General features: G+C 42.4%; 1 protein-coding gene across 3 annotated transcripts; it reads left to right on the top strand.

Annotated features, from left to right (window-relative positions):
- The first annotated feature begins 1,949 nt into the window (after window positions 1-1,949).
- sap30bp (SAP30 binding protein) lies at window positions 1,950-14,250 on the top strand. Of its 3 annotated transcripts, none has more exons than XM_071546049.1 (10): window positions 1,950-2,056; window positions 2,900-3,018; window positions 3,229-3,273; window positions 5,621-5,663; window positions 9,612-9,700; window positions 11,272-11,363; window positions 11,598-11,710; window positions 11,800-11,858; window positions 13,053-13,140; window positions 13,265-14,250. In XM_071546049.1, the coding sequence occupies exons 1-10, from the start codon at window positions 1,963-1,965 to the stop codon at window positions 13,441-13,443; spliced, it is 921 nt and encodes a 306-aa protein (XP_071402150.1). In that variant the 5' UTR covers window positions 1,950-1,962; the 3' UTR covers window positions 13,444-14,250. The 3 variants fall into 3 exon arrangements, with proteins under 3 accessions (XP_071402150.1, XP_071402149.1, XP_071402151.1); XM_071546048.1 differs by having other exon boundaries at window positions 13,262-14,250; XM_071546050.1 differs by lacking the exon at window positions 3,229-3,273 and having other exon boundaries at window positions 13,262-14,250.
- The last annotated feature ends 2,952 nt before the right edge of the window (window positions 14,251-17,202 follow it).

Below are 17,202 nucleotides of genomic sequence, written 5' to 3'. Positions count from 1 at the left end.
TATTTACTCTCATGTATGAGTTCTATGCTGTATTAAGCAGGAGCTCAGAAAATGGTCAAGTAAACCTTTTATGGGCTTGACAAGAGGATGATGATGGTGATGATGATGATGATGTTGACAAATACAACTAATTTGATCAGTAGCCACTAGGGATGGGACATATATACAAATTCAGTATATCGCAATACAAAAATGTGACAATACCTATCATGGGAGAGAAAAATGAATTGCGATATTAGCTACATTTTATTCTGCTGTATTAATTACAAATGAGACGCTTGACCATCACAATTTCACAAGCTCTCCATCCAAATTATATTATTGTCACTTTGTAATGACATTTTTCAATTGTTGTTTACATTCTAGCAAGCCAATGCCATCGCTAGAAAGATTTATGGCTCAGAAATAAACAGAATTCTGCACAGTCAGACTTTGTTGTTTTTGAACTTTTATTTATTACATCGTATCGTGGTTGTATTGAATCGTGAACCCGTATCGCATATCGAATCGTATCATGAGATAAGCATATCGTCCCAGTAGAGACTAACTCCCTTATCTCCCAAGTTCTTTGGCACTATATCCATGTATTCATCCTTCTCCTGGCCTGTCCTTCACTCCCTGCAGTGTACCGGAGCGGCCGAGCCCCACGGCGCTCCCTGAGGACTGGGTGGAGTGGTTCCTGTACCGTCTGCATCACGAGCCGTGGGCCCTGGGCGGCGTCGTGGTCATAGGAGTGTTCGTGCTGGGAACGCTGTCTCTGGTCGTCTTCGCCCTGCTCTACGGATGCTGCTGCGCCCCAGAGGAAGAGGGCAAGAAGAAGAAGAAGAAGTCAAAGAACGGGATGCTCTAGATGTGTGGAGGGAAATGACTCATATGGAAGCGGACAGAGAATTTGTCTGTCCATCTTTGGGTCCATTTTTGAAATGTGGTCGAATTGGGACTTGCAATATCTTGCTGTGTTTTACCAAAAGATTTTGTAACATATAGATATCTTAAATTTATGAATCAATATAAATGAAAACGTAATATGTAATATTTCTATGCTATTTTCCCATTTCTGTATTTCTACTGGTTAACACCACTGGTACTGCACCAGCACCTGGACCACAATCTTTCATCATTTCAAATTCAATCAACTTAGTTTTTTAATCATTCATCTTCAGCAACATTATTATCCCCCTACTATAATATAGCCCAGCAGGTCAACCAAATGATGTTAAGAAGTGACATATCAAAATGTTGTATACACAAAATAAAGGAAATATGAAAGTATTTTCTTATATCAACCTTTCGTCAAATGATTTTTTTCATGTAATTCATAGGATCAGTGTAGTATCCCGTACAGACATGTACTAAATCATTAAATCATAGTGAAAACAAACAGTGATGATTTCCGGAATGTCTCTGCACATGGCCAGAAAGAGGAGCTGTCTTGCATGCTCTATTTTCTTTTAATTTAATAAAAACAAGATACTGCAATTTAACATCAATTATATTATGTTACTATTTATAGCCTATTTATGAAAAAAAAGTGTTGTGTGAGTTACTAGCTGCATCTGTCCAGGCTGAAATTTTCGAGGGACAAAAACATAGCCATCCAAAGAGGCATTGTGGACATTTGCAATTGAAACAGTATTCATAGTCTCTAATCCATATCTACTATACTCATCATCAAATCAATAAATAATAGTCTAATTGCTAAATAATAACAACAGTCTAGACTAAACACTGATCCCCAACCATTTGACACAGTTAAACGTCTCTGAAAATAAAGATAGGAATAATTAATCGAAAATGACAGTTTATATCTAGTATACAACGTTCACATAAAAACAGCTATTGACACAAAACTGTGAAAGAGCGATCTACACTATATTTCCCAGTGCCCAAGTGGCGCGTGCGCAGTTAGCTTCCGTGACGTTTTTACTGTGCGTCCGTGCGTTTATGCGACGCGTGCTAGCAATGGCGAGCGGCAAAAAGAGTGTCCCTCTTTCCTCTTTGGCAGATTATGGCGACGATTCTGAGCCTGATTCCGAGACTGAAATAGAAGAGACAGGTCAGTAATAACACATTTATTAATTTGATATGTTTAAAAAGCAGAAATTGTGTTTACTTCAGAGTGAATTTTACTTCCCGAACTTCATTGTGTTAGCTAACGTTAGCTTGTTGCTAGTAGAGGTAACGTTACGTGCATTTATAGATTTGTTTCTGTAAAGCGTCGATTTTTGTTTACAGAAACTTAGACAGTTGGTGTTTCAAGGTTTCAAGAAGTTCGGGTTAACTGCTGCAGTCAGCGTATAGTTCATTATATTAGCCTTGTTAAGCTAGTTATGGCGCATTCTTTGTATGAGATGCGACCACGTCCTGTCAACGTAGCTACTACTAGCCTACAACTTAAACCAAACAAATGTCTTGTTGGTGCTACTGGATTCCCCTTCTTGTGACCCCAGTCTCACACAATAGTTCCCCGTTCGGCTGCATCATTAAATCACGGCTGCTCTGGCGTTAAAATAGTATGCTAAGAGTTGAATTTAGCCTGATACACGCCGTTCTCTTGGATGGAGAGAACGCCAAATTCCATTCAAAATTCTGGAAATTTAATGTGGTTACAGATAAATGTACACACCTCATAGGATATGCCTTAATACCGTTATCAAACCATTAGGATCCACGCTTCAATTCGGCATACACACAATCCCCCAGGCAGCATTTTTTTTTCATTGCCAGATTTTTGAATGCAGTTTACCATGATGTTCTTTCATATAAGAGAGAACACCATGTGTTGGGGCTGCGTTGAGCCAAGACTTTGATTCCCTGCAACCTGAATGCCACTTCTCTCTAATCTGTGATGTGTGTGTGTGGTATGTATCCCTCTGCTCCTCTCTCATCCCGTCCCCAGGGAGCCGTGCAGGGGGTCTAGTGTCAGCCAGCTATGGGGACGACGACTTGAGCCGGGTGGAGGACCCCGAGGAGAAGGGATATGGAGATGAAGACAGCGGAGAGAGCTCCCGTAACTCGGTCAGTGTTTCAGTTTGCCTTTTTCCGAGGTTCCCTTGTTTCAAAAACTTGCTCAGAGCAAGATAACTTGCTTCAACTTTTATTCCTATTGGGCGCACCACTGCCTTCCACTGCAACTCTGGGAGTGTGAGTGGAGGGGGAGTTCCCCCTCCTAGTCTCAACCCCTTTTGACCCCTATAGTGTTAACCTCCTGCATTTCTGTTTTTATAGGAAATGGACGAATCTGACGAGGGGAGGGACGCAGATGATGTTAAGGTATTTGAACCCCCCCACCCCCACTCTGTTGTGGGGCAGTTTGGACGTGGAAAAGGACCATAGCCTTACTGTTTGTGGAGGATGAATTTGTCATTTGTTTGTTCTGTGTTTTGTGACTAACCAAATGCCAAGGCATGAAAAAACATGTCGCTTCTTGTTTGCTGGCACTGTGAAAGCTGCCACCACATGCTGTGAAGAAACATGTTCACTAGATGGTGCTGTGGATTTATGTATGTTTAACGAATGGGCAAATTACTATGGTGGCACTTTCTGTGTCGATAAAACCTAGTGAGTAAGTCATACTTGAAGTATGGATATGCTTTGATTTGCTTGAGTGATGCGTCTTTCTTTTTCGAAAAGTCTCTTCTGAAGGGAAAAACAGTGCTGTAGCTCAGAGCTCGCTGTTGGGACCTGCAGAGCTGTGCCACACTAACCCCACCCTGTGTGTGTGTGTGTGTGTGTGTTGGAATGCTGTGTGAACTGGACAGCATGCCAGCTTCCTGCTGTGCTGATTGGTACAGGTCACTGAGGTGAGAGTGAGTCACAACTCAAACAAGCAGAAACAATACAAGAGAGAGGATGTCTGGTCTATCAGAAAGTCTTTGTTTTACAACCCGTCTTAGATTTCAAAGTGATTTATGTTGTCTATCGCTTAGCTGGTCCAAATCTAACAATGAATTTTGAGAAGAGATAACAGGGCTGGCACGGGGAAAACCTCATGATAAGATTTTATTTCTATAGTACGGATTATAATTTGATTTCCCAACAGTGCATGTAGGAATATGTTGAGCATACACATTATATAGGACCTAATTTTCCAGAGAATTGATGGAAACAGCCCAGTCATTGTTGTGTATTGTGATGTAAGATGATTATGGTTTATGTTTTTTTTTTTTTTAACTCTGCTCTAAGAGCTTGGCTAGCACTGCATTCTAGCCTGTGATGTTTAGCTTAGTATCGACTGTTTGGGTTCAGATACAGCTTGTGCCAGAGGCCATTCTTTAGTTGATAGAAAGAGGAATGTTTTTACTAGCTTCTGCTCTGTCCTCCCACTTTGAGTTGTTATTAACTATTAGCAAACCTTAACTGTTAACCGTGAATATTCTGTCCACTAGGCAGATGTGTTTCTGTATTGATCAAGTTCAGTTTAATTGTTGATAAGAGTGGCTCTCCACAGTGCTTGGGCCTGATCTAGCTGGCGTGACTGAATACTTAGCAGATCTTTGAAATGTTGCCACAGCGATTTGCCAGACTATATTGGGTAACGGCTTTGGTTGCACAAGTATGATTTACTGTCAGCTTTCTCCCAATGCTAGATATTTGATTGAATTGAATTCAGCTTAGGCATTTATTGTGTAGTTTATGGACCTGGAATTGATTTACTGGATTATTCATAGCTGTATGACGTGGTCTCTGGCCTACATGCAAGCAGGCCTTTGTAAAATATTTGGCTTTTAGATACAGTGGGCTTGCTAAAATAATGTCATTATATATTTTAGTTGGGCAGCAGGGTGTTGGAATGAGTAGGGCAACACCATTCAACCAGGAAACCCAGGTTTACGCCCCCAGGTTGCCAAGCATCCACCCTGCTTAAGTGTCCTTGATACAGAATCCCTACCATCTCCAGACCCTGACCTCTTACCTTCCTGTGGAGGGGGGCAAGAGAAAAGAGAATTTCCCTTGAGGGATCAATGAATTATTATTACGATTATTATTATTATCACGATTGTTTACCTGTCTCCAGCAGCAGCTAGTATTTTTGTCAGGATTTATGCCAGCAGGCTCTGCTACGCTTCCTTGTCTTCATGCCGGCCCTCCTCCTCGTTCTACGTGGTTTGGCCAGCTTCAAGACATTTCTCTGATGTGCCCATGCAGTTGCTAGGTGACTGTGTGTGATGCCATGCCAGTGAATAGGAGCACTGTTCCTTTCTCCTGAACCTGTGTTATGCCCACAGTGCTGGTGCAGCAGGGGCCATATTTTAGAGGCTGTACAAGACGTCTCCTCCTCCAGCCTGGGCTTTCACTTGAAACTGACTAGATTTACTATCTTGTTTTCTTTTGGTTCTCACAGATAATTCTCCCTGCCAACTCCTGCTCTGTGCATTCTATTACATTAGCGTTTCTGGTTTGTAGGTTTGGAGTTCCGGCTCTACATAACATTTACTGTAATTAACAGTACCCTGGTTATGAACATTGTGTAATAATAGCTACCAGCGGTGATGTTTATAATATTTACCTCCATCAAGGCCTGTCTGATTGGATTCTCCTGTCCAAAGGAGACTTATGTATCCCAATTGTCTCTTTTTTTCCTCTTTTCTTCCCCTCTCTTTCCTCTTCCCTTTTACAGGAGATCCCAGAAGCAGAAAGGAGGGACCCCAATGAGCTAGTTGGTGAGTACACACACACACACACACGCCAAACACATACCAAGTTAGAAATCTGTATTCCATATGCACATACCTGTGTTATAAAACAAAAATGTATTTTAGAATCCCCAGTTCCCCAATCAGAATTTTCTATAGCGCCTTATCTGCCATATCTCCACTGACTGATTGACAGACATAGTAAAGGTATGACACAGGAAGCTATCGGTGGTTTGTGAGTCATGACTGACCTGTACGATTGTGTGTGTGTGGTGGGAAAATGGTGAGCGTCAGATCAGACAGGATATGAGTGATACAGGGAGTGGCATTTTATACAGCGCTCTATTAAGCCATAAACCTCTGGCATTGACCGTACTCTTTCTACTGGGGTTGTCATACGACCCGACAGCCGGATGCAGACGATCACACAGATTATGCAATGCGCCGCAGGAGAGGCTGGAGAACTGATAATAATGATAATGAGATGCCACTTTATTGATCCTCGTAGGGAAATTCTCTTTTCTCTTGCACCGCTCCACAGTGAGGTCAGAGGTCAGGCTCAGGTACAGAACAGCAGCCCTGTGGAGCTGGTAGGGGTTCAGTTAGCCGCCCTGCCGCCCCCTGATGAGGGATATACATATAACAAGATTTTCATTTTGAAATGAATTTCCCAGGCTGATTTGTTCCGATAAATCAGATTGAATTTCTCAAGTCTTTGCTTGATTTCTTGCATCCTGTTTTTGCAACCATTGTGTTCTAAAATCACTGAAGCGAGGAGCCTCCCTTTGGACTCCCTCCAACACGCTCCATAGGAGAGACAGCAGGAGCCGAGGGAATTCTTGACTGCTTCACTCCTACAGTTTGGTATTGCCAACAACACCACTTCCACTTTCCTCGTTTGCGTCAAAGTTATAGAAAGAAGTCACAAAGAAGAGGGAAATGGGCAAGAGCAATTTTTAGTTTTCAAAACAACCACCATCACCAACACTGTAGTTGAGTGTGACTCACAGCCCGGGACTGGACACTTGACATTCCTGCAGTGGAGCTTGGCTCCTCTGTCTTGTCTGACAGTAAATGTCACAGTGTGTCTGGCGAAAGGCCTCCCGTCAGCAGGCTGAAGACAGCTCTTTGTCCGTTCACTAAAGGGAAGCACATTGTCTGTCTGTCCGAAAGACCCCCAGGGCACAGACTGTGACTTCTGTCTGTTTTTGAGGAGGACAGATGGTAATTTTGAGGCAGAATATAATCTTTTCTCTGTCTGTTTATTCCTCTCTTCCCATGTCCTTCCTGACATTTGCAGCTGCTGTTTGTGAAAATACTCTACTACACATTGGCCCTACAGTTCCCTACACTTTTATCTTTAGCCTATTTACAAAGGGGGATATCTGCTGTACTTTATTTATACTTCCATTGTTACTGTAGAGGCTACAGTTTATTTTGGTGTTTAATCCAAAGCTCCTTCAACAAGACTGCAAAATTACCAACTAAATCTCCCATTGTCTCCTTTGGGTTAGCAGGCTTCTGAAATTCAAAGACCCTGTCACAACTGCCATGTGTAATTGTGTGTTTACAGTATGAGTGTGTGTGTCTGTTACCAAGTTTAATGAAACACTAAGCTCCCACAAGCTGCCTATGACTCATCTGACTTGCCTGGTCAGGTTTTTTTTATTGCCAGAGGCCACAATATTTTTTGTTTTACTGTTCTCTAAAATAGGGTGTACAAACTAGTTATATGCATGAGATTTATGTGTGTCGACTATATGCCTGTTTACATTCTTGTGTCAAATGTAAGTGTGTGTGCATGCATGCTTAGCTGTACTTAGGTGTGTAGCCACCAAGGGAAATGCCCTGCCCCTCCTTGCCCCTCCTTGCTCCTCCTCAGACATGGAGCAGGATCGGGGAGGAATCATAGATAAGCAGGTTCTGAGCTCCTCCTCTGAACTGTCTGGAGATAAGGGAGAGCAGGGAGGCGTGTCCATATGCACACGTGTGAGTTTGTTGTCCCAAATAATCAGGAGATCAAGGGAAAGAGCAAGTTAGTGGAGTGTGGGACAGTTGGAAAGAGTGTGTCTACACAGACGGCATCTTGCCTCCACACAAATACACAAAGGTCAGCACTGGCATGGTCCCATGGGCAAAGCTTGCTTTGCTGTTGACCAGCAACATGTATGCCAGGGCTGAGTAGATGGACCACATGCCACTTCTGAGCCTGATCCATCTGATTTAAAGGACAAATCCACCCTAAAACACTTTAACACTCTAAAAAAAAACAGCTGTTAGTGATGCAACGTGCAGTTCTGGGACCATGCAGTTCAATGAAAGTCATTCTGGGAAAAGTAGTAAATCACTAACTGAAGTGGATGTAGACGAGGCAGGTGGAGGGAAAGTGGGTTCACCAAAAAACTAAGTTGCAAAACTCCTGGAATGCGTTGAACATCACAGATTGCTGATACAGTGTAAGAGAATCTGAGGGTGGTTCTCTTTTTCTTTTCAAAATCTTTTTATTGAGATTTTCAACAAAAGTTCCCAGGGTTGGGCAGGCATATTCCACATTGTTACAAAATATACATCAATGTAGTATCATATAAAAATAAAAAGTGATAATAGTGACAGTAATAAAGTGAGACGTCCCTACCCCCCCACCCCCTTACCCTCCCACCCTCTCTGAGGGTGGTTCTCAAGATAAAGTGCTGAACAAGGCAAAGGTAAAGATACCACTTCACAAAATTATCTTTTCATGTCCAGTCAAGTTTTTACTCGTCCACGATCTGCGCAGAATTTCAGTGGAAACAGTCTCTTGCGTTTGCACGCATGCACACACACACACACACACCTTGCGCCACTTAGTCTGAGCATGAATGACAGTGTTGAATAACTCTGAAGACACTCTGGCTGATTGGGGATATAGAGTGACACCAAAAAATGCCTGGCCTGCAGTCATAGAACGCACAGAGAGGGAGGAGTTGAGCAGGGAGAGGAAAACAGGGGAAGAGTGAAGGGGAGGGGAAGGAGGGAGAGAGAGAGGGGAGAGGTAAGGAGAGGTGAGGAGCCTCCCTCCTCCATACAAGCCCCAACAACAGCCACTCCCTGCCCGGGAGGTGCACTCCCAGGCCTCATACCACTCCACCTCAGTCAAACCCGCTGGCACACACTGAAGGTTATGATGAACAACAATATACTCAGGAATTCACCGAACATGTTTATCCAACACGCACTGAACCTTTGTTTGATTAACTGTTTTATTTTTGTTTTATCCCGGTTATCTCAGTATCCCATCTCCCTCCTTATTTGTTAACACTTTCTCCAGTTGTTTTATTGTTCAGAGGTCAACAAAGAATTTAAGATTTAAAAAAAAGAAACGTATGTGTTCTTGTGATGTACTGCAGTATCAGTATCAACTGTTGTTCGAGTTCATACTAATTCTGCATGCTTTACATTGATATAAGACAGAGACTTGTACGAAAGGTTCAGGCCTGAACTCATTACATTACTGTAGATAGATTCATTGGCACGTTTTTATTTACAAAGCCATCATAGGGCAACTCCCTGGCCATTTACATCGCCTTTTTCTTTGGAACACAAGTTCCTTTTCACTGTCCCTCGCCCTTCCACGGAATTTGGGAAGTTTGCTTTTAGTTATTATGCTCCATGGTCCTGGAATCGGCTCCAGAAAGACGCAAATCTGGATCATTTCATCCCTCTGGGTGATTTTAAAAGGCTTCTGCAGTCCTTAAAAACTGAGGTTTGCAGCTGTTTTACTTGAGAATGTATAATGTGTAACTTATTGTGGTTTTCTATTGTATTTTCTATTGTTATATCTGTTTGTTGCTCTCTTGGCCAGGGCTCCCTTGCAAAAGAGATGGACATCTCAATGAGACTCACCTGGTTAAATAAAGGGGAAATAAGATTTTTTTTAAATATATAAAATGTGAGTATATATTTAGGCTTATGTTGATGTTTCTGTCTTCTCCCCAGCTCTCTTCTCAGAGAAGGTGAGGAACATGTCACCTGACGAGATCAGGATCCCTCCTGAGCCGCCGGGACGCTGTTCTAGTCATCTACAGGTACACACACACACAGATATCGTTTCACTATTATAACATTATTTGACCTCTTATTTGCCATTCACCACAAACATTTTCTTATCCCAGTATTTATTTAAACACTATGTCACATACCTCTCCCTGCTAACATCTCGTGCCAAAAGTCAATAATATTTTACACACCTGTTTGTATCACCACTGAGGCCACAGTTATCTCTGCTAATGAGACCAGAGGAGAGGGTGTGTGGATAATATATCTGGCTTTAGGGGTTTTGTGAAAGTATTTTAATTTTCCCAGTTCTGTTTAATAGATGCAGAGAAGATCTTGTGTTCTTGTGTCTTTGACTTGGAGCGTTGTGTGCGTTTTGTACAGTTTTACATGTCTTGGATAAACACTAGTTTCCAGGTAGTAAATTTGCCCTCCTGACAGACAGAGGCTTGTCACTGGCCCTGAAACGAAGATGTTGGTTTCTCTGCCAGACGCGCAGTCTGCACTCGCCCTTTGGTGAACGTTCAAGAATTCAAGAATGTTCTAGAGTTTCTGATCGCTACTCTACCGGGAGAGCATGGCATTATGAAGACCAGACTAGTCATCTCTCTGCTGCAGCGGTTAAGATAACCTGTGCGTCACACCGAGTAAATACTTAGCAGCTTCACACATTCCCTTCAGGGTTGGAAATAAAAATTCTGGTGGCTGCATAAATTCTAAGACTCGCCCCTGTAATTAAACCAGGCCTTCTCTACAATTTCATCTTCTATCAATTTAGGTTTTTTTTTTCTTTCTCCCCCCTGCATTGCTACTGTGCATTTAGAGCCGTCAAGCCACAGAGAGGCTTGCTCTCCGAAGTGTTGGGGCAGGTCAGGAGGGAGTGTCCCAAGGCTGACTCAGGCACTGAGTGAACAGCTTAGCGGTTCACAAGTATCCCTCCTGGGCTAGCACTCCCATGTCTATCAGATGAACAACTACTGATTCACCAGAACAGCCTGGATATCCCTGGCCCCGGGACATGCATGGGTGCAGGAGGATCTTCTTCTTTTCCTCAGATTGGCTTCTGTCATTTCGACATCGCTGGAATGGATCCATTCTCTGAACATTTTCCAAATTCCTTTTGCAATCATGTCCCCTTCGTTTCCTAAGACCTTCCCCTGAACCTCAGGAAGAGAGATCTGCCCAGTTCCTCCAGTAATATCTTATTTTGAGCAACATTCCCTTCCTCCATCTTGTTCCTTGTAAGGCCTAATTTATCACTGTGGATTCCCTGGCTCCAGTTGACAGTAGCAGCTCTTGCCAAGCTCCTTGTGGCTCTGTTGAGCCTGGTTGTCAAATATTTCCCAGAGGTATGAGAAATCGTGTACTTACAATGGCTCCATTCACACCGGCCCTTACTCGAGCAAAGTCAGTCATATGTATAGGTTGTGTTTATTTGAAGACACTGACAGTGAGCCCTGCCAAATTCAACTCCAATGTTGCTCATTATTTATATCTGAGCGTGGAGGAAGCTGAGACGGTCCGGGGCAGAGGCCTTCGTCTCCTTACAGAGGTGACCTCCTGCCTGACCGCGTCCTTCATCGATTTGTTTGTTTGGTAACAGGAGAAGATCTACAAGCTGTACGAGAGGAAGCTCCACGGAGATTTCGACACAAACAGCCACATCCAGAAAAAGAAAGAATTCAGAAACCCAAGGTATGCGGCTAAACAGAAAAATACACCCAAACCAACAAACAAACACAAGGAATGTCATTTCCACTTATAAGCCAATCACACATAGTGTTAAGCATATTTGAGATTTTTGGCATACACACTAAGAAGCTCATTAATTTTCTCTGCCCACAAATTAATGGCAGATGTTTCCAAGTGCATTTAGGTTTTGCTGATGTCATTTTGTTGACTTTGGTTTGGTTTTTCTGTGCCTTTCAGTATTTATGAGAAGCTCATTCAGTTCTGCGGTATAGACGAACTGGGAACCAACTACCCAAAGGACATGTTTGATCCTCACGGCTGGTCGGAAGACTCTTATTACGAAGCTTTAGGTAAGCCAAACTTTGTGTGTTTTCTTCACCATTCTGTGTACATGTGTGGTTCCAGCTCGGCACTCATTTATGCGTCTCACCCCCCCCAGCCAAAGCCCAGAAAGTGGAGATGGACAAACTGGAGAAAGCCAAGAAAGAGCGGACCAAGGTGAGAACAACAACAAAAAAAAAACGCCCACTAAGCTTCTCTCCCTGACAGAGGAGTGGATTATTCTGCTGTTAATGCTCTTCTCTGTTTGCGTCAGGGGCAAGTCTCCACCAGCTGTATTTAATTTCTGCTTTATGTCCTCCAAACACACACACGCGCGCGCACACACACACACACACACACACACACACACACACACAGAATTCAGCTTGCTTTGCCAAGTTCAGCCCTCGTCACTGCAGTTCAAGCCCAGCCTAGTGCAGCTTTATAGCTGAGCCATGCCCATGTGTGCTTGTGCTGGGTGGGTGTGTGTGAGTGTGGGTGTATATCTGTGTGTGAACGCACAATTTCTCGATTTCTGCAAGGATCGCTGTGCATCTTCTGAACAATCCCCCAAAGGCAAATAGTGCCAGTGCAGGGATTGAAGGTGCTGGGTGGGTGCTAAGAAACGTGGTAAAAAAACAACGTGATACATGCTGCTGTCATCATCATCATCAGCAGCAGCAGCATCATCATCATCATCAATTGCTGTGCATAGGGCCGAATTCAGGAACTTGACTGAACATGTATCTTACAGGAGCTGCTCTTTATTCTCACACTATGAAATCTAGTCAGTGGTATGTGGGCAGCTGTAGCCTAGAGGTTAGAGAAGCAGGATTTGGCTGGAAATACGTAGGTGGGGAAAGTGAATAAGTAACGCTCTCCCTTCCCTCCCTGCTCAGTCAACTTTGGCTAGAAGGTTAAAAGCGGTCATGCTTCAAATAGGGCTGGGCGATATATGGTAAAATATCGATATTCGATATCGGTATTCTTGTGAAATAACTTGAAAGTTGCTTCTTCCTGTCTTAAAGTCTGCATTACAGTAAAGTGATAACATTTTCTGAACTTGTTAGCCTGTTCTGGCTGAGTAAAATTTACTTTACCTCTTCATCATATACATATTACTTATTACTGATTACAAATTACTGATTAATAATGATCACTACTAATTTTCCAAATTTTCTTGTGTGTAAATAGCTTATGAAAGCACCAATACTCATCCCCAAATGAAGTCACGTTATCGATATCGAGGTATTCGGTCTAAAATATTGTGATGTTTGATTTTGTCAGTATCGCCCAGCCCTAGCTTCAAACATAATCAGTAAAAAGAAATGCATGTTACAATATTGTGTGTTTTTTTTTGGCCTTCTCCAGATTGAGTTTGTGACCGGTACTAAGAAGGGCACCAACCCCTCCAACACAGCAGCCTCCACCACCAGCACCACCACCACCACAGCCACAGGTAAACACCCATGACACCTTAGAGTTTAAATTAGATGGGAGAAAACTGATGGGAAGTTGGTCATTTAAATCTCAAGTTCAGTGTCTGTCGTTCACTCCTCCCCTGTGTTTCCCCTCATCAGCAGAGGCCCAGAAGAGGAAAAGCAAGTGGGACTCTGCGGTCCCCGTGACCCTGGCCCAGCCCGCCCTGCTCACCACCACGGCAACCCTGCCGGGGGTCGTCTCCGTGACGACCACCGCCAGCGGCACCAAGACCACCGTCATCTCCGCAGTGGGCACCATCCTGAAGAAAGCGAAGCAGTGAACACGAGGAATGCGCAGGAAAAGAGTGTGTGAATGAATGAGAATGACTGACTGAGAGGAAGCTAGAAGACGTGTGTGTGTGTGTGTTTCCGTGCTCATTATAAATGTCAAAAGCGGGCGAGGGAGCGAAAGAGAAGACGACTGAACCGATGGGAACTCTGTACATTTTTGTAAGAACCATTCAAACTGCTCTAAAGACCTACTGCCTTCTATCTCTGGGATTGTATCTGCACCATTGCATCAAAGAGCCAAATCCACAGTTTGGTGAAAAAACACTCATGGGCCCTTATGAAAACTCCTTCATTAATGGCAATGGTTTGCACGCTAAGCAGAGCGCGATGCATGCAGGTGTCATGTTTATTAAAGCGGGACTTTGAGCACATCATCTGGTAAAGTGGGAATCCACACCGGTCACACGGCTCCACTGTCGGCTTCTGTTGAAGTCTGATCTGCATTTAGTTGTGCTATTTTTTATACATCAGCAAGGATTGTTATCTTAAAACTTTTGAGCGAATAGGGAAGAGCCCACCGTCGGTGGAATGACTAGAAAGCCAAACTGACATGTTAGAAATGTCTGAGAAATTGTCTGTGTTTTTTATCCACTGTTCTGGTACAGTATTTTCAAAGCTCTTACAGCAAGTACATACAATAGCTGGACATGTGCGTCATTTGTTTCAGCTCTTCATTTGTTGTTTTTTAGTTGTTTTTTTCCCCATTGGCTCATTGAAAGAGCCATTGGGGAAAAAAGGGTAAGATTTTTACACTTGTACATATATCACTGATAAATAAATTGATTGGATGCTGCCTTTTCAGTTGAGTTCTTTTCTGCTTTGTCATTCCACATGGGAGTCGCTTCAAGTAGCACAGGCACCTGGTTTAGTACTGCCTTTTTTTTTTGTATGCAGGGAATCCGAAACAGATTGGCATCCAGTTTACTATTCAGCCCAGATGAGGACAGTTGCCATGCTTGTGGAAAAAGAACATTTCATACTGCCTGTCTCTGTTCTCTGTTCTCATATGGCTGTGTTCAGTAAGGCTTTGCACCTTTGCGTTTTACCATGGAAATGAAAGGACGCTCCTCTTTTATTGAGAACAAGCTCTATTGACTGCAGGCATTGGCCTGGATCTGGACAGAAGAATCTCTCTGGCTCTCTCTCTGACACACACAAACACACACGCTCTTTCTCTCTCTCACTCTCCTCTCTCAGGGAATGCATGTGTGTTCCAGGTGGAGTTTTTTGATTTACACTCTTCCTCACCTAAATCTCCACATCTGACTTCCATCCACAAAGGCGGCAAGAGGTCGGTGTACTTCTGAAGCACCGCTCGGGGTCAAAGTTTACAGTGTGAGTAGGTCAAAATACACCAGTGCTGCTGGTTTCCATCACAAAGTGACTCAAAGGACTCTGCCTCTTTGTGAGGCTGTAGGACAAAGGAACATAGAACCTAATCCTGTGAGATGAACAACTGATTTTATCAAAGCAAACAAAGTTAAAGTTAAACTAAAGCTGCCACTGGAACTGATTTGTGTCAGTGTGGTTAGGATGGGTGAGTATATTCCTGTATGTTCAGGTAATGCCTGACGCTACTAATGTTTTGATAAGGTTAGATACTACAACTGATTCATGTATTGTTAGGGTTGCTGTGGTTTGAATCCTGTAATTTCCAATTGTCGCAGACAATTCAGACCCATTTTTGCAGGCTGCTAGCTTTTAGAAAGCATGTAATCTGAGAAAAATCAATTCTGGAGTAGTCAAAGGCAATTGATGTTGTGGAACGAGGCCAGATATGGTTGGGTTACACTTGCTGTGTGTGCCCAGGGGGAAAGAGATGTCACCCTATACCTGTGTGTGTATATATAGGGAGGTGAATTACCAGTGGACCCTTGGGTAAATATTGTAGTAACTGAAAGCAATCACTGCACATAGCATTGGTTTTATACTGTAAACTAAGCTAAATGAAAATGACACAACGCACCAGCTTTACCACACATTACCCAGAAATCATGGCTGGATTTGTTACATAACTCGAAGGACAGGGGGAAAGAAGAGTAAAATATGAATCCTCCCATTATCTTATTGTTGCAAGCCACAAATACTTTTTCCAATCAAAACACTGGACAACAACATAACCTTTAATTAATTACTACTGGGAGTTTGCAAGGTTGGATGCAATTGTTTAACTTGCATAACTAAACACTGAAAATATGTAAAGATAAACTAGACTTCATGTCAAAGATGGCTGTAAATCTTGGTAAATGTGCTATTCCCTTTTAATGGATGTGTGTATTTAATAGTATTTATTTCCAAACATGGGAAGTGGTATGTTTACACTGGTATAAATGGCGTATAAAAGTTGAATGCTAACCAGCTATAAAGCTGTCACTGAGGTAAGATTGGTTTTGCTAAGTAACTGTTAGTAATACATTTGAGTGACATTTTTTCTAGCTTGAGAATTGTGAAATTGATAAGTTAAAATGGGTAATTCCTACTAGAAGGCTTTTATTATTGCTGAACAAGGTCTGTGGTTTCTGAGGTTTTATCTTATTTCAAGTCTTGACAGAGGGGAATTTGACATCATACTTGAGTAAGTATCTAGTCTTTCAAAATAAACAGAAATGTATTAAACTCTTTTCTATAGTCCTGTTTGTTTGTTTTTTGTTTTGTTTTTTTAATGTATGAACTGTGAGTGTGAGGTTTTCTCTCATGCCTGGAATACCGAATGTATCTCTTTGACATTCAGTCTAATCACATCCACATTCGGTCATTACAGCAGCCATGTATTCGCCAGGTGAGCAGTTTTCCATGTTCTTCTCTTTGTGTTTCAACATGTAAGTATTTGCAGAGCTCGGAATGCAAATACTGCGCTGACAAGCGCGTCAGGCCCTCTGAAACACATCTGGCTGACACGTTATGAAACTGCCATTCCACCATGCCCATTCAGATGGGAAATACCAGCAGCTCCCATCAGACTAGGAGAATATTAAACTTCAGAGCCTTACTTGCACAATGCTTTGTTTTACCCAGTTTGGACAATGCAATGCCTGCCAGAAAGTTACAACTGCACAGTCAATTTAGTGTTATTTCCTGTGATTGATAACTTACCTGGCACAACCTGAACTGAATCAGAATCAGTTTTATTGGTCAAGTGAGTTTGCTCACTTGACCAATGTCATATTAAACATAACACAACACAAAAGTAGTATGTCTGTGTAGATTCATTTCAGTCATCATGTAAAAAAAAAAGCAGTAAATAAAAATTAAAATAGAAATGTAGGAAATTGGTGTCTTTTCAATACAATATGCACATGGTCTCTGATAGAGCCTGACTGGTTGCACTGATAGGAAGCTATGAAAGTCAGTAATAGAAACATATATAAAAAGAGAAACATGTACAGATGTAGAGAATATTGCACTGGATGGCTTCTGGGTGTTTTGAACACCAAGGAAAAAGTTACACGTGAGCCAGGAGACACACCTAATGTTCAACTTGTGCTGAACAGGCTGAAACGTTTCCCTCAACAAACCCTGCACCCCATCCGCTGTCATCACACAGATTTGACTCACCCATAGGTGTTTAGGCAATAGAAATGACAAGTATTCATATGGTTCAAATAAGGATATTCTAAAGAGGAAAAATCGCCTATATTCATATAGATATTTATAATGTGTCTGTAGTAGCCTACTCACTAGTGAGTTTATTGTGATTTTATTGCACTTCATCCTCTATATGTGTCACTATAATATTCCATATCTGTAGT

This window comes from Centroberyx affinis, unplaced genomic scaffold (assembly GCF_046629955.1).
Source record: "Centroberyx affinis isolate AG114_WGS23_722 - 3 ecotype Tasmania unplaced genomic scaffold, CSIRO-AGI_Caff_v1 ptg005098l_1, whole genome shotgun sequence".
In the NCBI taxonomy this organism is placed as follows: Eukaryota; Metazoa; Chordata; class Actinopteri; order Beryciformes; family Berycidae; genus Centroberyx; species Centroberyx affinis.
Note: the sequence above shows the minus strand (reverse complement) of the source record. Positions and strands in the feature narration are given on the sequence as shown.

Excerpts from the sequence above, each read along its gene's own strand:
- sap30bp (XM_071546048.1), top strand. The coding sequence starts at position 1,963 with ATGGCGAGCGGCAAAAAGAGTGTCCCTCTTTCCTCTTTGGCAGATTAT. Across the intron at positions 3,274-5,620 it reads GGGACGCAGATGATGTTAAG|GAGATCCCAGAAGCAGAAAG; the intron begins GTATTTGAACCC and ends TCCCTTTTACAG. Across the intron at positions 9,701-11,271 it reads GCTGTTCTAGTCATCTACAG|GAGAAGATCTACAAGCTGTA; the intron begins GTACACACACAC and ends GTTTGGTAACAG.